Genomic DNA, 21,978 nt, shown 5'->3' with positions numbered 1-21,978 from the left:
GGGGTGCTGGTAACACCATTAACAAAATTATTCAATCAGTCACTAGCTACTGGGGAAATTCCTGAGGACTGGTAAAAAGCAAACGTTGTCCCACTACACAAAAGTAGAAGCAAGGAAGAGGCAAGCAACTAACGACCAGGGAGCCTTACATCAGTAGTTGGGAAATTGATGGAAACACTCTTAAAAGAGTCATAGAGTATCTCAAATCCAGCAAGTTCGAGTATACCAAACAGCATGGATTTACTGGGGGGAGATCATGTCAAACAAATCTTATTGACTTTTTTGACTGGGTGACTAAGGAAATGGATAAAGGGGGGGCCATAGATAATAGGAGATATGGTAAGAACTTACCTTTGTTATCTCTATTTCTACGAAGTCCATAGGGTTCCACAGGATACCTTGGGGTATAGGTGATGACGTCAGGCATCGGGCACCATAAAGTTCTCAGCCTCCCAGGATGCACTAGGGTCCCCCTCCTATACCCCGCCCCCGAGCCAAGGCATCTCAGTTACGTACCAAGCCATAGGCCGGAGGAGGAGAAGGAAGAGAGAGAAAAAAGATCTGGACACACACAAGAATCACATTCTCACCAGAGGGAGACGGAAAAACCTGTGACCAGAGTAAAGCCCATCTGCAGCACAGGTGCGACAGGGCGGGAGTCCTGTGGAACCCTATGGACTTCGTAGAAATAGAGATTACAAAGGTAAGTTCTTACCATATCTCATATTTTCTACATCAGGGTCCATAGGGTATCCACAGGATACCTTGGGGATGTCCCAAAGCAGTATCCTTTAAGGGTGGGGACACTCCTGTGCTGAAAGGAGAGTCTGCCGCCCGAAGGAAGCATCCTGAGAGGCAAAGGTGTCAAACGCGTAATACCTCACAAAGGTATGGACAGAGGACCACGTGGCTGCCTTGCAGATCTGGACTGCAGAGGCACCACGTCGAGCTGCCCACGAAGGACCCACAGACCTAGTGGAATGAGCCCTCACATGGGATGGAAACGGAAGGCCTTCATGAAGATAAGCTTCTGAAATTGCCATACGAATCCAACTTGCCAAAGTTTGCTTTGAAGCAGGCCAACCCTTATTACGGAAGCCATAGAGGACAAACAAGGAGTCCGACTTCCTAAATGAAGAAGTGCGGTCAACATAAATCCTTAGGGCCGCAACAACATCCAAAGTGGCCTCACCCACGGAAAGGTCAGGTGAGTTAAAAGCCGGCACAACGATTTCCTCGTTGATGTGGAAACTCGAAACAACTTTGGGAAGGAAACCAGGATGAGTGCACAGCACCGCCCTGTTCCTATGAAAAATCAGAAAAGGGGGTCTACAAGAGAGAGCCCCTAAGTCAGAAACACGTCTGGCCGAAGCAATAGCCAGAAGGAAAAATTGTTTTAGCTGTCAGCCATTTAAGGTCCACTGAGCCCAGTGGTTCAAATGGCGGTCCCTGGAGAGCCCTCAGGACCAGAGTTAAATCCCAAGGCGCCACCGGTGGAACAAAAGGTGGCTGAATTCAGAGAACACCTTGCATAAAGGTGCGCACATCAGGGATTGCAGCAATCCTACGATGGAACCAGACGGACAGGGCAGACACCTGTACCTTCAGAGAAGCAAGGCGAAGCCCATGGTCTAGTCCCGCCTGTAGAAAAGCCAACACTCTAGACAGACGGAACTCCCGAGGTGCATAACCTCTCAGCCGACACCACTGGAAGAACGTATGCCACACACGATGGTATATTCTTGCAGAAGAAGGTTTCCGAGCTCTTAGCATAGTCTGTACTACAGAGCTGGAAAACCCCCTGGACCTTAACATGGCCGTCTGAACAGCCACGCCATCAAAGACAGCCGAGTCAGGTCCGGGTGAAGACAAGGACCCTGTGACAGAAGGTCCGGTCGTATCGGCAACCGCAGAGGACTGTCCACAGACAGACCTTGAAGGTCTGTGAACCAGTGCCGCCTGGGCCACGCGGGAGCTATCAAGAGGAGCGTCCCTCCTTCCTGTTTGAATTTCCGGATTACCCGTGGAAGAAGGGAAAACGGAGGAAAGAGATAAGCAAACCGGAACGTCCACTGGACGGACAGAGCATCCACCAGAGAAGCCTTTTCGTCTCTTGTGCGAGACCCGTACACCGGCAACTTGTTGTTGTGCCGTGACGCCATGAGGTCGATCTCTGGAAGACCCCACCTGTCCACCAGAAGCTGAAAGACATCCTGGTGCAAAGACCATTCCCCAGATGAACGTCCTGGTGACTGAGAAAGTCCGCCTCCCAGTTGAGAACTCCCGGGATGAATACTGCTGATATGGCCGGGAGATTGCGCTCCGCCCAGACCAGGATGCGGGACACCTCTACGAGTGCCGCCCGACTTCGGGTTCCTCCTTGCCGATTTATGTAAGCCACGGTGGTGGCGTTGTCCGACTGGACCTGCACAGGGTGACCTTGGAGAACCCGCTGTGCCTGCTGGAGAGCATTGAAAACGGCGCAGAGTTCCAAGATGTTTATCGGAAGCTCCTTTTCCGCCTGAGTCCATCTGCCCTGGAACAAGTGTGGACCCGTGACCGCTCCCCAGCCCCGAAGGCTGGCGTCCGTTGTCACCAGGACCCAATTCGCCACCCAGAATGGACGACCCTTGTTGAGATGGGTCGTCTGCAACCACCAGGCTAGGGACAGGCGAACCTCTGGAGTGAGCACCATTGTCTGGGACCTTAGACTCTGAGGCAGGCCATTCCATTTGGACAGGATCAATTGCTGCAGAGGTCTGGAGTGAAACTGGGCATATTCCACCATGTCGAATACTGACACCATGGAGCCCAGTAACCTCATCGCCGAATGCAGAGACACCCGGCGACCCTGCAGACAACTGCGCACCTGAGTTCTTTTCCCCTGTCACAAAGATCCTTTGCTGTCCGGAGTCCAATAAGGCTCCGAGGTGCAGAATCCTCTGAGACGGGATCAAGGTGGACTTCTGAGATCCTGCCACCAACAGAAGGTCGTCCAGGTACGGCAACATGCGGACTTCCTGCAGCCGCAGGGAAGCCGCCATGACCGCCATAACCTTGGTGAACACACGTGGAGCTATCACCAGCCCAAAAGGTAACGCCCGGAACTGGAAGTGATCGTTGCATACTGCAAACCTGAGGAACTGTTGATGGCGTAAAAGAATAGGGACATGCAGGTAAGCGTCCTGTATGTCCAACGACACCATGTAATCCCCAGGTTCCAGCGCCAGAATGATGGACCGTAGGGTCTCCATACGAAACCTCGGCACCCGCAAGCACTTGTTGAGTGCTTTGAGGTTGATGATCGGACGGTACGACCCATTGGGTTTCTGCACCAAAAACAGATTGGAATAGAAACTCTGGCCCCTCTGGGAGAATGGAACAGGCACTATAACTCCAGCCTGGAGCATAGTGTGCAAAACCTTCCACAGTTCCATGGCTTTGTTCCGGTCTGATGGAAGACCCGTGGTGAAGAATCGAGACGGGGGCCTGTGCCGGAAGGAGAGGGCATACCCGTGAGAAACCACCTCGAGAACCCAAGTGTCTGTCGTGGTAACCGACCAACACTGGGCGAACTGCAGCAGGCGGCCTCCCACTTTGGGATCCCCCAAAGGGAGGCCCGGACCGTCAGGCCGCGGGCTTGTCATCTGACTTAGGGGCCGGACGTCTGGTACTCCAGGCCCGTTTCCGGGGCTTGGCCGATTTTTTGGGGCCAGCCTGTCGGGGAAAGGACTGTGCCTTAGGCCTACCCTGGGCCCTGTAAGGCCGAAAGGACGACGTACCTGAACTGGAAGGAACCGCAGCAGACGGGAGACATGCCGACTTGGCTGCCGCCAGCGTGGCTACAATTTTGTCAAGATCCGGACCAAATAGGACTTCTCCATTAAAAGGCAAAGCTTCCAAGCCCTTCTTGGAATCAGCATCCGCCTTCCAAGATCGCAACCATAAGGTGCGACGAGCAGCTACAGCTGCCGAAGAAATCCGAGAAGTCAGGGTACTGATATCCAAGGCCGCTTCATTGATATAAGTGGCCGAATCTCGGAGATTGCCTATCAACTCGGTCTGTTCAGCCGAACAGTCGGAATCCAAAGACGCCTCCAAACTATCAGCCCAGCGCTCCATAGCTCTGGCTACCCAACAAATTGCTATAGCCGGCCTGGCTGTCCCCCCCGCAAGGGAATAAACGGACTTTAGGCAGATCTCCACCTTACGGTCCGTAGCATCCTTCAAGGAGAACATGGAGGGCATGGGCAACGTGGCACTTCGGACTAGGCGTGTCACATGAGAATCCACCTGTGGACGGGATTCCCACTTGGAAAAATAATTGTCCGCAAACGAATAAGCTACCGCCAAGCGTCTCTGAGGCTGATACCGTTTGCCAGGGTGTTTCCACGCCTCCTCTAAATGGTTTACTAACTGACCCGAAAGAGGAAACACTGTGGCGTCACCCTTAATATCCTTAAAAAAGGCATATTTTGACTTGGACACCGGAGGATCTTCATCCTCAATCACTAAAGCCGTGCGGACTGCCCGAATAAGTCCAGGAATATAAACCTTGGACTTAGCGTCAGACTCTTTAGAACGGAGAGGTTCTTGGTCCAAAAGATCCAGAATCTCCCCATCATCGGTCGTCACGTCGTCGTCCTCATAAGGAGCGGACAGAGATGCCACCGGCTGTTTATGTGGCCGCAACACAGAATCCCCTTGTAACACGTCCGACAAATGCTGTACAGAACTTGTCAGTGAATTAACCCACGTAGGCTCCTGAGGGACCTGAGGAGGGAAATAGGGAGACTGTGGGGTACCATCAATTGTCTCGGGAAACACTGCATGGGTGACGACACCACTGACTGTTGGGACAATCCCATCTGTGGGAACGCAGGCTGCGGAGCTAACTGCCCCACGAGGGTTGTAAGCGCTTTGGCGAAACAAGCCCAGGGCAGCTCCTGTACTGGAGCCGTGACAGTAATTGGCCGCGCCAATAAATACCCCTCCGCGTTACCCTCCCCCTCCGCTATTGGTACCTTACATGTAGTACAAATAAGCTGGAGAGGAAAGTCACTCTCAGACATGATAGTAAGTATGTGACCCCTCTCACTGATACTTGTTAGTATAGTGGGAGAACCACCCTGCAATCACCACACCGCAAGGGCTTTAGCAGAAGAAGAGCAGGGACAGTGAAATGGCTGACAGTAGAAAGTGAAAGTACAGGCAGCAGACGCTAGCAGAAGTCACATACAATGATGCAAAGAAATCAATTCCTGCACTATCAGCGCTGATCCTCAACTACGCAGACACAGAGCCTGGTAGGACACAGCGCTGCACACACGGACCTGTAACCAACGGAGGAGAGGTATGCCGGCGGACCCAGACCGCGATGCCACCGATCATCAGCGTCCAGCAGCGCTCACCATGCTTCCAGCAAAAGATGGCCACCGAAGAGCAGAGAGGAGGCCGGCCTGGGGGAGGAGCGCTGCCACAGGGCCAGTCAGCAGATGCAGAGAGGGCTGTGTGCAGCGGGGGAGGCCCCGGCTGTGTACAGGGAAGGCGCGCTCCCCTGGCATGCATTTAACCCCTGGGACGCCGCAGTGCTACCGCTCAGCCGTGGTCCGCTGTCCCAGGGGAGTAGTGGAAGCGCAGGTTAGTTACCTGGCTCCACGCTGCAGCCAGTCCCCAGGGAGCCCGCTACTTACCTGCTGCCCCCTTGAATCCGGCCATGGTCCCAAACATCTGGTGTCACCGCTAGCTGTGATCCCAGATGCTTACCAGCATCCCCGGATCAGTACCGGCGTTCTGGTACCGGCGGGGGTCTAGGGAAGACAGCATGGACGTCAGCCTTGACTGTCCATGCTCCTATACCCCGCTCGGGGGCGGGGTATAGGAGGGGGACCCTAGTGCATCCTGGGAGGCTGAGAACTTTAACTCTATGGTGCCCGATGCCTGACGTCATCACCTAAACCCCAAGGTATCCTGTGGATACCCTATGGACCCTGATGTAGAAATAGCTTATCTAGACTTTAGTAAGGTTTTTGACACTGTTCCACATCCCAGACTGTTAAATAAACTGGAAAGCATGGGATTGGATACAAAGATAGTTGAATGGATAAGATCATGGCTGCAGGATAGGAAACAGAGGGCCTGATTCAGACCCGATAGCAAGCGCTGTGCACTCGCAACGGGGTCGATGGTAGGCCAATGCGCATGCGCACGATGGAGCCGGCTCCGTTGTGAGCATGCGCGAGACCCGGATAGCGACGGGCACTCCGTCGCTCCGGGTCTCGTACCAAAGGGGGCGTGCTGTCGATGTTTAGTGACAGCACGCCCCTTTTGGTGGGCGGGACGGGGGCGTGGCTGCCCAGACGGAGGCGTTCCCATGGGAACGCCTACCGTCTGGGGCCGGCCCCACTGACATCACTGGTCACAAGTGATGTCAGTGGGAGAGCTTTCGGCTCTGTTAGAGCCGAAAGCTCTCTGGGGCTTGCGGCAACGAGACCCTACCACAAGGGTCTAGTCGCAAGCCTGTTGGTCGCGATGGTCTTGACCATCGCGATCATCATCATGGTCGCTAGCTATAGCTGTGGGTGGTCACCCACAGCTATGCGAGCGGCCAGGAGGCCGTTCAGAAAAAAAAAAAATGCCCGGCCCTGTTTCAGATCGAGCGCTCTGTCAGAGCGTCCGACTCTGAATCAGGCATATAGTTTTAGTAAACGGAGTGCAGTCTCAAGAGGGAAAGGTTACCAGTGGAGTACCTCAGGGATCTGTACTTGGACCAGTGCTTTTTAATATCTTTATTTGTGACATTGCAAATGGTATTGAAGGGAAACCATGCCTTTTTGCAGCTGACACAAAGGTATGCAACAGGGTAGACACACCAGGAGGGGTAAAACAAATGATTGATGATCTATGTAGACTAGAGGAATGGTCACTTGTGTCTCAAGAATCCAAAAGCTAAATATAGTATTAATGGCACTATACTGGAAACTACTGAAGAGGAAAGGGATCTAGGAGTCACTATTTCAGATGACTTAAAGGCAAGCAAACATTGTAACAAAGCAATGAGGAAGGCAAGTCAGATGCTTGGTTGCATAGGGAGACATCAGTAGCAGAAAGAAATTAGTGATAATACCACTGTATAGGTCATTGGTACGTCCTCATCTCGAATACTGTGTTCAGTTCTGAAGGCCATATCTCCAGAAGGATATTAATACATTAGAGACTGTACAAAGAAGGGCAACTAAAATGATGCAAGGTCTACACCACAAAACGTACCAGGAAAGACTAAAAGATCTTAATATGTATAGTTTGGAGCAGAAAAGAGAAAGGGGGGACATGATAGAAACGTTCAAATATATAAAGTGTTTTAACAAGGTAAAGGAAGGAGACATTCTTCAAAGAAAGAAGTATTAGAACAAGAGGACATGTTCTGAAACTGGAGGGTGGTAGGTTCAGGGGAAATTTGAGGAAAAATTACTTCACAGAAAGGGTAGTGGACAAGTGGAATAGCCTCCCATCAAAGGTGGTAGAGGCTAAGACAGTAGAGCAATATAAACACGCATGGGATAGACATAAGGATATCCTTCAGAAGTAGTAAGGATCAATAAGGGTTGAGGTAACAATATGTTTAAAAATGGGGCAGACTAGATGGGCCAAGTGGTTCTCATCTGCCGTCAAATTCTATATTTCTATGAGGAGAAGTGCAGAAACAAGCATTCGAGTAGGCAACTTGCTCACAAAGTCTGTCTCACAATTCCACTCCCAGACTGTACATGGTTGATAATGCCGACTCTGCCCTTACCCAAATCTAGTAGGGTGCTCACTCATTGATTGGTCCTGATGGTTTAAAGACGCCACACCTGTGACATTGCCCGATTGGATATGGATATCATATGCATCACAGATCTGACCCTTCTCAGCATGAACAGTACAGCTCAAAGCTCCAGAACATTGATGGGGATCTGTGGATCAACCTTGAACCTAAGAACCCTGTAGCAAATGCTATCCCTGAAGACTGGACCTCAAGCACCCCCACAAGGTGTCATATATGAAAGTTGTGCCTGGCAAATAGAACCATTTCAACAGAGAAGACCACAAACCAATAACATTTAGACGAGAACATATGGGTCTGGAGATTCAGAATTCTCTTCACCAACTCCTGGAGAGTCTAGATCTTGTCATCCTTGGCACTCTGGAAGCAAAGACACAATCATCTGATTCAACACCTGGTTGGAGTTTTGATAATTCAAAGTCCACCAAAGTGATTAATTATCTTGACAGTTCTATATAGGATCACCTCCAGGTAATGTCCTGACGAAATTTAGGAATATGCATCCCTAAAATATAGTAGGGACACTAAAATCTGCAAGGATTGCGAACTGAAGCTGTTCAGCCAACCATTCTAGCTTTTAGATAAGCAAGGAGGTATGAAGAAAACCTCTGAGTGTTCTAATCCTCTGGAAATGTCATCTGGCAGAAGCCCGGAAGGTCTAGGCAATTACTCCTTTCCAGGATACCAGTCAGCCACAAATTGAATAAGAGGTTTGAACCCGTCCCAGATTAACTGAAGCATCAGTATGGGAGAAGTCCCCCATAAATTCTGATTCCCAGATGACTTCGGCAACAGCCAATTACCATTCCATCCACTCTGTACTCCACAGTTTGCAGAAGGAACTGATTACTAGCAGAAGTGTTTTGTAGACGAAAGGTGGTCTTGAAAAGACAGGAAACTCAGTCCCTAGGCCATGACCCGATCAGTATAAATTGTATTCCGATCTGCAGTAGCCTGACAAGTCCAAGCATGGATCAAGCATGATTGTTTCTTCAACAAGATGTAATCCCCCAAGACCTCTTAAACGCCAAATCTGCATTCGAAGTCTGATGCCAAATTGCACGCTACCAACAACCAGCAAGTCTGAAATTTTAAGTTAATTAAGACCACATTCAAAATTGCATCCCCATAGCTTTAAAAGATAGCATAGACAAATCAGTAATGTCACAAAAGCTATAGGCTTGCCCGTGTAAGGGCCACACTTCGGGCCTTCACATTGCATGATTGGCGTGCTACCTACTTCACTAACAACTTTTACATGCTCCAAGATAAAAAGCTATAACCTAAGATGGCCCAACTGGGACACCTCACAAGAGAGGATCGACCATTGCTAATGCTATGCAAAGACCCAGCTGATGCCAGAGTAGGCTGTAGTATTGCTCCAAGCGCCACATAAATGGATTTTAAAATACAGTCACATTTTTGGTCCATTGAATTTTGAGAGAAGATGTCCCCAGCATGGGAACAATGGTGAACTTAGAAAGTCGCAACCCAAGGGTATTTAAACTCCACCATGAGTCAGAGAGACCACAATGCACGTCTAGTGATAAATGCCTATTGCTATGTCACTCCAGAAGGGAGGAGAGAGGTGGTCATAATGACATCTAATCCTTTTAAACTGAAAAGCCTGCTCCCAGCTCTGGCGAAAGGAAGGCACACAAAAAAATAATGCTGCATGTACGCACTGATAAAATTATCCATAAAAATCCAGCCCAACTTCTTGGTTAGACATAAGTAGGGAAAAAGGAGGAGCTGCACTCTAAGTTAACCCATCAAGTGCCCAGCTCCTGCACCCTCAACAGAACCTATGGTTGCATTGTGCCCCCAGATTGCATGAAGAAAAATAAATACTAATGTTTTAGGACGCTAGCACCCAAGTATTCAGCAATTTCTATATTTCACAGGTTACTTCAAAAACACTTCATTGTACTATGTCTGATTGCTTGCTGCATATTCTCAAGAATATCCAAAAATACGGCTTATTTTTATCATTATTATATTTACACTGCCCTTTTAAAGTGGTGGCTTGCTCAGTAAATAAACACCTAAGTCACATTCACAATAGGAATTTTTCAAGGATCCTGGAGTGACATGGATTATGAACACCCTGCATGGCTGTTATGATGTAACTAATTGGAATCAGTGACTACATTGCTTGGGCCATATTAAATTCTTTTTTTTTTTTTTTTGAGCCAATCTGTATCTCATCTATGTGCAAATAACTGGACAAAGAAAGTTTTTTTGGTATTTTATGGTGTGTTTTTTTCAGGGAATAGAGAATGTGGTGTATGTTTACTGGAGAAAGTGTGGGCTCACCAATGTACAAATTCTTTCTGGTAGTTCTGCCCACCCACAGCCAAGTTTACATCAGTTTGGAGCCACATTTTGTCAACTGAACTTTCTTCAGTATAGATATTACATCTGGCAAAGAGCTAAAATTGTAGCTCTTTAAAGGCACATACTGCATCAATGACTACTCAAGATATTGCAGATTTATTTGGAGTCTGTAGATCTAGTGTTTCAATATTGCTTACAAACACAGTGAAACCTTACCTGTCATAAACAAAGGAAAAATGCATAAGCCAAAAATAATCCCCCAAAAATTAAAAAATTATTTGTAAAAGGCCTTGTCTAGAAAAGAAACAAGCAAAAACTTACAAAAGAGACTTAGCAGCTAGTGTTGTACTGATTGATTCTTCAGAAGTGCAGCGGAAACAAGAGAAATGAGAACTGTAAGGGGTATATTTACTAAAGTGAGAGTTTTTAGAAATGGAGATATTGCCCACAGCAACCAATCAGATTCAACTTAAAATTTAACTAACACATTCTAAAAGATAATAGCTAGTATCTGATTGGTCACTATGGGCAACATCTCCACTTCTAAAAAATCTCACTTTAGTAAATATACTCCTAAGACTCCAAAAAAAAGAGAGAAAAAAGAAAACTCCTTTGCAATGAGCCAAAAAGTACTAGATCTGGACTAGTGACAACTGTTAAAAAATTATTATGTTTGCAGATGAAACACATTCTTTGTCCATTTGTGAAAAATAAATAAATAATACATATAAAAACATAAATATGTATAAAAAATAAAAAAAAATAAACAATGCAGGGATGCTTTATCTGTACAGGGCCTTGAAACCTCATCCCATTGAAGGAATGATGAAGTCAGACAAATACAGTGCTATTTTAGTTATTACAGCTGTGGAGAAAACATCCAAAAAGGTGAAGGAATTTTCCATCATGACCTCGCTCCTTGTCATACTTCAAGAAAAGTGAAGACTTATTGAATAACTGAGAATTAAACATGATGCTGTGACTTGGGAACTCCCCTGATTTAAAACCCATTGATACCTTATGGGCTATAGCGAAATTAAGGCAATACAAATGGACTGCTCAACCAAGAAACTGTTCATTTCTAAAATAATACAAGTGTGGCAAAAAAGCAAGATGTGTCCCAACTAATTCGCACACAACTGTATATCCTATCAATTTTATACCCTCTGTATAGGGGTGTATACTCTTAAATTTGTGAATCACATCTCTGCTTTCCCACATCTACCTGGATGTATATCACTCTTCCAAGACCTGTGTCCAGTCATCCATACGGCTCAGCCAGCTTCCACCCCTGTTTACACTATGCCCCAGTGCCGCTATCGTGCCCCTCAAAGCAACGTTTCTGAATGTGTATGCAAGATACAGTCTTTGAATACAAAGACTGTGTCTATAGTACACTTGGGGTGTAGGTCCTTTCACAACTTTATACCTATGCTCTGTAAGGCAATAGTGAACAGAAAGCAAATACCTTGACAACCTCTTCAGTGCGTTGTTAATATCCAGGCTGAATGGCTCCAACTTCTGCGCTCTCAACAAGAAGTTACGTGCCTGCTCATACTCTCTCATCTCCAGACAAGCCTGAGACAGAAGAAAAACTAAACTGAATGCACCTGCTGAATATAAAATCTAAATTAAATATACACATCTTTAAAGAAATTCCTAGCGCTCAAAAGCCAATTTAGCGTGGGTGTCACAATCTATTGCAGTACCCCACTCTGCCAGTGGTGCTGCTCTTCTCTGTTATGCCTTCCAGCAAGTCTAGACCCCTTGCCTTTCCACTATTGTGCAGGGGTGTTGACAGCCACGGTGGGCCCGGGTGGAAGGGATGTGGTCTAATTGCGGGAGGTGTGGCCACACCCCCTTAGGATAAAAAAATAATAATTAAAAAGGAGAGTTATGGTAAAACCTACCTTCGTTAACTCTCTTTCTTCGAAGTCCATAGGGTCCACAAGGAGACATTGGGGTGTAGGTGCGACCTGGAGGACCGGACACCAACAGCAAAGCTTTTCATTCCCAGGATGCTCTGATCCTTCCCCCTATACCCTGCCCACAGCCTGAGGGCATTTCAGTTTGGTTAACAAGCCCAAGGCAGGAGCAGGACAGGAGAGAAGACTGGTACACTGAGGAATCACGCTCTCACGCAGAGAAGGAAACAAGTAACCAAGAAAAGAAGCACATAGAAGCCAGGTGCGTCAGGGCAGGTGCCCTGTGTACCCTATGGACTTCGAAGAAAGAGTTACAGGTAGGTTTTACCATAACTCTCCTTTTCTTCTTCAGGGTCCATAGGGCTCAACAGGGCAGGAACGCTCCTGAACGGATAGGAGAACCCTATGCCCGAAGGAAGCAACGTGAGATGCAAATGTATCAAAGGCATAAAACCTAAGAAAGGTGTGGACAGAAGACCAGGTGGCTGCCTTGCATAGCTGATCAGCTGAGGCGCCACGCCGGCTGCCCACGAGGGACCCACAGAGCGAATAGAATGAGCAGAGACTGTAGTCAGCACAGGAAGGCCAGTCTGTGTGTAAGCCTGTTAGATAGTTATGCAAATCCATCTGGCCTGAGTGTTTATTAGCTGGCCATCCCTTCTTGTGGAATCCATATAGAGGGAGATGGATTTCCTGATGGAAGTAGTATTGTCCACGTAGATCTTTAGAGCACCGACCATATCCAAAGAGTCCTCACCTGCCGAGAGGTCCGGTGAATTGACGGTTTGAAACCACAATTTCATCATTCAGGTGGAAGCGAGAAACCACCTTTGGAAGGAAGCCTGTGTGTTGTAGAACAGCCCTGTCCTCATGAAATATCAAAAAGGGGGAGCAACAAGAAAGCACCCCTAAATCAGATACCCTACGGGCAGACGCTATAGCCAGAAGAATCAGTCTTTGCAGTCAGCCATTTGACATCCACCGATTCCAGGGATTTGAATGGAGGTATCTGAACTGCTTTGAGCACCACTGACAAATCCCATGGAGCCACAAGAGAGACAAAGGGAGGTTGTATCCGTAGAACACCTTGCATGAAGGTGTGAACATCCGGTATAGGAGCAGTTCTGCGCTGAAACCAGATAGACAAAGCAGAAACCTGCACTTCGAGAGATGCTAGGCGGAGCCCTAGATCCATCCAGTCCAGCCTGAAGAAAGGCAAGAGTTCGAGAAACTTTAAAGACTCGAGTGTCATAGTTTTGTGGAGCACACCAATGGAAATACGCAAGCCATATTCTGTGGTAAATCCTGGCTGAGGCCGGTTTTCATGCTCTGAGCCAACGGACAGTTCAGCCGCAGATTACACAGAGGGGAAGGTCTTACGCCATCCACAGGCCAGCCAGCAACACCACCAGCTCCAGGCATCCTCTGGGCCCAGGAGAGTGCAGACTTCCCCCACGCTGCAGATCTTCATCACATCACAGCAAGCAAACCGGTCGACCGCAGCTCCACTCCACAAAAATAAAACCTACCGGTAGGTAAGAGCCCTCACCCAAGACTTAATTCGAGACTTTGTTCAACCCACCCCCCCCTTTCTGTCTACCACACACTGACACCCACTGCGCTAAAGTCTTTAGACCAAAGGTCCACCAAGGAATACGTGCCGGTCCAGAACCGCCCGGCAAGGAGCGCCCTGAAAGGGTCCACCGACAGTGCCATCCACAGCCAGTCGAGTCAATACACACCCTCCACTCCCCACTCTCAGCCCCTCATCCCAGACTCCCATCCCACCAATCCGAAGCAGCATTGTGACTACTCAATAAACGGTTTGGCCCCCATCTTGTTGATTGTCTTCATTCCACACACAATCAAAACTCATCACCTACCACACAACACAGCTATCTTCCCCCCCACTCACCCACACATGAAAAGCGCACCTGACCACCATTACCATATTGACCAGAAGCTGAAAGACTTCGGGATATAGAGACCATTCTCCTGTATGCACATCATGACGGCTGAGGAAATCCGCTTCCCAATTGAGAATCCCCGGGATGAACACTGCGGAGATGGTTGGGAGATTGCGTTCAGCCCATGTGAGAATGCGGGACACTTCTATCATTGCTGACTGACTTCGAGTGCCCCTTTGGTGATTGAGGTAGACCACAGCCGTGGCGTTGTCGGACTGTACTTTTCAGAAAATTCTGAGCCAGAGTGAGAGCTCTGTAGATGGCTCGAAGTTCCAGGATATTGATTGGCAACACTGCCTCGACTGGGGACAATCGGCCCTGGAAGGAGTGCTGGCCGGTTACTGCGCCTCACCCTCGGAGGCTTGCATCCGTGGTGAGGGGAGCCCAGTCCAGGATCCAAAAGGGATGACGCTGGTTCAAATGGGAAGTCTGTAGCCACCAGGCTATGGACAGTGAATCGACACTCTGCGATTGTGAAGCAGTCTGCATAGTCTGTGCTGCAGTGCTGGAAGATTCTCTGAACTCAAGAGTCCAGGAGGGCTCCCAAATGTACCATCCTTTGAGAGGGTGTCCAGTTGATCAGCCAACAGTGCATTTGTAGAAAGGCAATGGTTACCTGCAGATGGCGGTGAAGAGTCTCTGGGGAGCTGGTCAACAGCAAGAGATCGTCCAAATATGGGAGCAGTCTGATCCCTTGACGACGAAGAAAGGCCGCCATAATCTTGGTAAAGACCCAAGGGGCCCAACAGCAGAGCCTGAAATTGGTAATGTTGCTGCAGTGTAGCAAACTGGAGATATTGTTGATGAGAAGGAGCTATAGGTATATGTAGGTAAGCATCCTGAATGTCTAGGGACATCATAAAATCTCCAGGCTCCATAGCTAGGATAAAAGAATGGAAACCTGGGCACAATGATAAACTTGTTCAGAGATTTGAGGTTGAGGATAGGCCAATGAGACCCATTGGGCTTCTGAACTTAAAAAAAAAAAAAAAAAGGGTAGAATAATAGCCCTTGCTCCGTCGTGAGGAGTGGACCCGAATTAGTATTGCTGAATTCAGTAAGGACTGAATGGCTTTTTGGAGTAGCAGGGCCTTGGTTGAGTCCGATGGAGGTCCTATGCAAAAGAACTGTTGGGGGGGGGGGGGCCGCCTCAGGAAGGAGAGGGCATATCCGCGGGAGACCACTTTTCTTACCCAGGTATCTGATGTGGAGGAGCCTCCAGGGAGAGGCCCGCCCCGTTAGGCTGCAGGCTTGTCCTCACACGAGGCCTTGGCTAATGTCTGCTGCTGTGGAAAGAACTGATCCTTGGCTTTGCCTTGAGGGCAAAAGGAACGAAATGCTGACGTCCTAGGTTTTGTATTATATGCAGAGGGCTGGACCGCTGTCTTGGAAGCTGCCAAAGTAGTCACAATTATATGTAATTCTGAAAAAATAGGGTGTCTCCCGAATAAGGCAGAGACTCCAGAGCCCGTTTTGAGTCTGAATCTGCTTTCCAGGAACGAAGCCAAACAATACGGCGGGCCACTACCGAAGTGGCAGATAACCTGGAGGCCAGGAGAGCCGTATCCATAGCTGCTTCACCTAAGTAGGAGGGTGCATCCCTAATGTGAGATACGTAGGATAGTTGTTCCTTTGAAGCATCAGGGGGAAATGTCTCTTCTATAGCCTCTGCCCAACTCTCAATGGCTTTCGCCACCCAGGCCGTAGCCCTAGCAGGACGAGTAATAGCTCCTGTAAGAGAGTAAATGACAAGCTTCTATACATCTATCTGTAGTCTCCTTCAAGGAGGTTGCAGTATGAATAAATATTGTGGCATTTTTAACCAGACATGTTACACGAGAATCCACTGATTGCACTAAATGGGAAGTTCCCCCATTTAGTGCAATCAGTAGCTGGAAGAGGATAAAAGGAACTGAACCGTTTTTGAATTTGAAACCTTTTACCAGGCATATTCCATGCTTCACTCATGTGATCAGATAGCTGGTCTGATTGAGGGAATTCTGGTAAAACTACCTTTTGTTGTATAAAAAGTGCATTCTTAGGAGTGGGTTCATCCTCTTCTACTTGTAAAATAGATTTTACAGCTCTCACAAGAGCAGGTATATTTAGTTTAGCAGGAGGCTCCTCTTCCCCTGAGACGGAGTCAGAGTGAGAGAGGTCTGCTTCTTCTGCATCCCCAGATGATATATCAGAATCAGATAACAGTGGACTGGGACTATAACGCAGCACGTTTAGTAGGTAAATGCGTTTCCGTTTGCAGCATTTCATGAAAAACCGTAGAGGTATTAGCCAAACTCTGCACTGAGGTATACAGTACGTCTACTCATGGGGGAGGCACTGGATTTGCAGGGAGTACCTGCTGTGGCCATCCCACAGGGGGAGCTACCACGGGGACTGCTATGTGGTCCGCAAGGTTTGTCAGCATCTGTGAAAAGGCCGAGCCAGGGTGGGTCCTGCAGTATGTGAAATATGGCGCAATGTAGTGTGCAACCGCCCTATTAATGGCACAATGTAGTGTGCAACTGCGCTATATAGTAAGTGATAGCCCCCACAATTGTATAGAAGATGTGAGGTACAATAAACCCCTATACCTTAGTATGTCAGGGTATAGTAGAAAAAATGGCAGGTATAAACTGACAGTATAGAAAATAGAGATTAGCGCTAGCACAAGTCACATACAAATGCAGAAAAAAACATTACATGTTTGCAATGGGCACTAAAATCAACTACACAGACCGCAGTGGCTGGTATAACCTGGCCCGTGGGCGAGGTATAAAGGGAGATTGTACATAAAATGGCTGCCGCGATTCTCTGAGGGGGCAGAAGGTGAGGAAGGAGCAGCTCAGGGAACACCAAGACCGCAGTGGAAAATCACCCTGAGCTGGGGGGAGGGGCTGCAGGGAGAGAGCCTTATCCCCTGGCCGACGTTAACCACCGGGTCCAGGCTGCAGTCTGGGGTTCGGGGACGGGCCTGCTAGCTAGTCCCCCTCGGAGCCCCGCCGGAAGTACCTGGCATGGGCTTGGTGTCACGGCGCCGCGGAGGGGTGATGGGGCGGCAGCAGAGATATCCCGGAGGACAGTCTGGTGCTGCTCGCCAGTTATGGTAAAATGAAAAAGTAAATTAAATCATAAAATTAAAGCTTGGGTTGCTTAATGCAGCCCCCTGTTATAATTGTGGTCCAGCTCCTGCTGTACACCAATGAAACTGAAGTGCCCTCAGGCTGTGGGTGGGTATAGGAGGAAGGACCGGAGCATCCTGGGATTGAAAAGCTTTCCTGTTGGTGTCCGGTCCTCCAGGTCCCACCTACACCTCAATGTCTCCCTGTGGAGCCCTATAGACCCTGAAGAAGAAAAATAATAAATTTTGCAGTGCCGCGGGAAGGGGTCTTTGTGAGCCCAAATAATTAGTTGGATGAAACTAACGCGCTGTCAACCAAGCAGCTGGTAAAGGGATGGTCAGTCCCCAAAGATAATAGGAAAATATAAATAATATAAAAACCAGCGCTAAAAATATATAGGCAATAAACAAATAAATATGGTGAATAGTAAATAAGTATGCCAAGATGAACGGTTGTAATTAAAAAATAATTAACATTTAATTAGACATATCCACATAACAATAAATAAATAAATAGAAAAAATAGATGTAAAACTGTCAGAAATATTCCGATGAATAGATAAATCGCCTAATAGGCAGTGATACAGCTGTGGAATATAGCTATAAAGTATCGATTGAATTCATGAATCAAATACAATAGCACAACTAAAAATAGTTCTCATCAATAAATTACTGGAATAGGACACCCTCCTTAATGTCCCAAGGGTAATATTGAGCAGCGTGGGATATTACCAGTCTGTGGTATGTATTCCAGGAGTTCCTTTAGGCATCCTTGGTGCTAGTCTGTGGTGTATAATTCAAGGGTTCCTGAAGCACCCTTAAGCTGGCCACACATCTAAAGATTATCTGTCCAACCAGCCAACTAGTTGATTGGTTGGAATGAAAATCTGGTAAGGAATACAATCAGCAATTTGCTCCCAAACACTGGAAAATGGACCAAAACTGTTGTTTGAACAAATAGTTTAGATCAAACATTTAACAAACTTGTTTGAATTACCATTTTCATCAGTTTTCTAGCATTTAGGAGCAAATTGCTGATCATTATTTACTCCCATACGTTACCAGATTTTCATTCCAACCAATCAACAAGTTGGCTGGTTGGATGTAAGTTGGTCTAGTGTGTGGCCAGCTTCAGTGCCAATTAATAGGAACAATAAATGGAAAACAACCAGGTGTCTCGCAACGCCGCAATCCTTGATAGGAGGGGTTAATGATGAAGTCCAAAACACATCCAGTAAATAGTCAATGCAATGATATTCCCCTCAACGCGTTTCGCTGGTGTATTAGCTACCAGCTTCCTCAGGAGTATAGGCGAATAAAGAATACATACCACAGACTGGTAATATCCCACGCTGCTCAATATTACCCTTGGGACATTAAGGAGGGTGTCCTATTCCAGTAATTTATTGATGAGAACTATTTTTAGTTGTGCTATTGTCTTTGTGAGCCCCTCAGCCTGCACAAAGCCAGGAGGGGGCGCGACCAGCGTGTACTAGGTTTCTGTGAGGTAGGAGGGAGGGGGGAGCTGCCAAGCCCCTCCAGCAAGCCCGGGCCATTAGTACCCGCCCCCCCCTCCTGGCACCCCTGTTTATGTGGTTTCCAACTAAGGTGCGCACGCACACACATACAAGCACAGGGGAATTTGACAATGGGAGAAAAACACAATAGTGAAATAGTCTTTTACAGTCTTTCAATAGACGTACCACTCACTCAGGCTGCCAGCCAACACAACCCCAGTCCGGAGCACCTGTACCCCAAGTCCGAGTGGTCTCCTCCTACCTGGACAGATATCTCCAGCCACCATCAACATTGCATCAAGACTAGTTATTATCCATACCTCACTTGTCAAACAAGAATATCCTTACTACATGCACTGCAAGAGGTAGCGGGACGCCGCTATTCTCTCTCCCCCATTCCTCGCCCAATCACTGATGATTGACATTTCCATTAAGTTTCATATCAGAAAGGTCTCAGCACAGTGAATTTAGTGCGAGATTTCAGTGGGCATTTGACATAATATTAGATAGTGCACATCTAGCACTTTCGGTTTTTAACAGTTGTACATGTACATGTATTCGTATGTTGTTGACTAATTTCATGTCTATAAATACATTGATTGATTTTCAAGTATCTATTCAGTAAAACTATATTCGCACCTACAATCGTAACCTGTGTATCATCCCGTCATTCTATGGTCACTAACCATATATTTAATAAGGTTTAGCGCTGAATGCTCAAATCTTCAATATTAATAAGGTGATTGTTTTGTTAAGCGGTCTTTGTTTTTTTTTCCCCTTCACCAATATATGGATATGAAGAGGCTATTTTCAGTAAAGCTGAAAACTAATGCTATAAAACTTAGTGATTAAGATCATTAAAACCTTTAACTGAAAACAATTAATTTACTAAATGCTGTTAATGACATCATTAGGTTACACATAACAGGAAATTTCCCAGTTTTGATAATGGAATACTTGTGAATTTTATTTGTTGAAAATTATTTACAAACATTGCTCAAGATGTGGAAATCTGTTATAAAGGTGCATACACACATTCAGATAAAGTGAACGATTTAAACGACAACATGAGATATGGTTAAAACTTACCTTTGTTATCTCTGTTTCTACGAGGTCCATAGGGTCCACAGGGTTGACCTTGGGGTATAGCTGGATCTCGATCCACGGGCACCACGCAGTTAAAGCTTTTGCTGCTCCCAGGATGCACTGGGTCCATCCTCCTCTATACCCCGCCCCAGCCACAGGCACTTCAGTTGGCAAGTAGCCAAGGCCGGAGGAAAAAAAAAACAGAGAAGACTGGAACACACAAGAACCATACTCACAGAGAGGGAGACGGAAAACCGGTGACCAGCCACAGAGCCCATACGAACCCAGGTGCGTCAGGGCGGGTGCCCTGTGGACCCTATGGACTTTGTAGAAACAGAGATAAAAGGTAAGTTCTTGTCATATCTCTAGTTTTCTAGTTCAGGTTCCTTAGGAGGTCCACAGGGTTGACACTGCCCTGTCCTGGTGAAAAATCAGAAAAGGAGAATGGCAAGAAAGCGCACCTAATTCTGACACTCTTCTGGCTGAAGCAATTGCAGGAGAAAAACAAACAGTTTTAACTGTCAACCACTTGAGTTCCACCGACTCAAGAGGTTCAAATGGTACCCTGTAGGGCCCGAAGCACCACTGCCAAATCCCAAGGAGCCACTGGGGAAACAAAGGGAGGCTGAATCCGGAGAACACCCTGGAAAAAGGTGCGGACTTCAGGCAGAGTAGCGATCCTACGCTGGAACCACACAAAGTGCAGACACATGAACTTTCAAAAGAAGCTAGATGTAAGCCTAGGTCCAACCCAGACAGAAGGAACGCCGAAATCCTAGAAACACGAAACACTTGAGGATTGTAGTTTCTGGACTCACACCATTGGAAATAAATATGCCACACTCTGTGGTAAATCCTGGCGGAAGCAGGCTTGCGCGCCTGTAGCATTGTGCTGATGACTGAGCTGGAAAACCCCCTGGGACCTTAAGAGAGTTGTCTCAAGAGTCACGCTGTCAAAGACAGACGACCCAAATCCGGGTAAAGGCAGGGCCCCTGAGACAACAGGTCCCGACATTGAGGCAGAAGCAACGGAACGTCGATGTATAGGCCCCGAAGATCGGAGTACCAAGGACGTCTGGGCCAAGCTGGAGCCACCAACAGAAGCGTGATGCCGTCCTGTTTGAATTTATGAAGGACCCAAGGCAGCAGGAATATCGGAGGAAATCGCTATGCCAGCTGGAATGTCCATTTCACTGACAGCGCATCCACCAGGCTTGCGCCGGCGTCTCTTGTCCTGGACCTGTACACAGGCAGCTTACGATTGTGACGGGAGGCCATTAGGTCCACCTCCAGCAGTCCCCACCTGTCCACGAGTAGTTTAAATACCTCTGGGTGAAGGGACCATTCCCCGGGATGCACGTCATGACGGCTGAGGAAGTCCGCTTCCCAATTGAGAACTCCTGGAATGAAGACTGCCGAGATGGAACGGAAGGTGGCACTCCGCCCAAGACAGGATGCGTGATACCTCCGACACTTCTGCTTGACTGCGAGTCCCCCCTTGATGGTTGATGTACGCCACCGTGGTGGAGTTGTCGGACTGAACTTGCACTGCCCTTCCTTGAAGAGCGGACAACTGGAAGGCCCTGTACTCGGCCCGAAGTTCCAGAATATTGATGGGAAGAACCCCTTTTTCCGCCGTCCAACGGCCCTGAAGTGAAAGTGGACCCGACACTGCCCCCCCAACCCCGGAAACTGGCATCTGTCGTGAGCAGAATCCAGTCCGGGATCCAAAAGGGGCGACCCTTGGTGAGATGAAGCCACCAAGCCAGCGCCAGGTGCACCTCCGGAGACAACACCAGTATCTGAGTCCTGTTCCGGTGTGGTAACCCGTTCCATTTGGATAGAATCAGCCCCTGAAGGGGCCGGAAATGAAACTGGGCATACTCCACCATGTCGAATGTCGACACCATGGACCCTAGAACTCTCAATGCCGAGTGAACCGACACCTGGGAACTCATCAGTCAACTGTTCACTCGTAGTTGTAGGGAGGAAATCTTATCTGGAGTCAGAAAGATCCTTTGCTGACGAGAGTCCAGACGGGCTCCCAAATGAACCATCCTCTGTGATGGAATGAGGTAGGACTTCTTCAAGTTTATCAGCCACCCGTGCGCTTGCAGACAAGCGATTGTCAGGTGCAGATGTTGCAAAAGTACCTCTGGAGAGCCTGCCAGCAATAGGAGGTCATCCAGATACGGCAGAAGCC

At 47.8% G+C, this 21,978-nt stretch overlaps 1 protein-coding gene across 1 annotated transcript in view; it reads right to left on the bottom strand.

Moving 5' to 3' along the window:
• The window catches only part of FKBP6 (FKBP prolyl isomerase family member 6 (inactive)), a 94,557-nt gene that overhangs the window by 8,081 nt on the left and 64,498 nt on the right, over positions 1-21,978 (bottom strand). Inside the window, exon 7 of the mRNA XM_088453968.1 lies at positions 11,631-11,740. Within this exon, the coding sequence (XP_088310094.1) occupies positions 11,631-11,740 (110 nt within the window). The remainder of the gene's footprint in view (positions 1-11,630; positions 11,741-21,978) is intronic.

Source organism: Taudactylus pleione, unplaced genomic scaffold, assembly GCF_031769625.1.
Source record: "Taudactylus pleione unplaced genomic scaffold, aTauple2 ptg000040l, whole genome shotgun sequence".
In the NCBI taxonomy this organism is placed as follows: Eukaryota; Metazoa; Chordata; class Amphibia; order Anura; family Myobatrachidae; genus Taudactylus; species Taudactylus pleione.
Note: the sequence above shows the minus strand (reverse complement) of the source record. Positions and strands in the feature narration are given on the sequence as shown.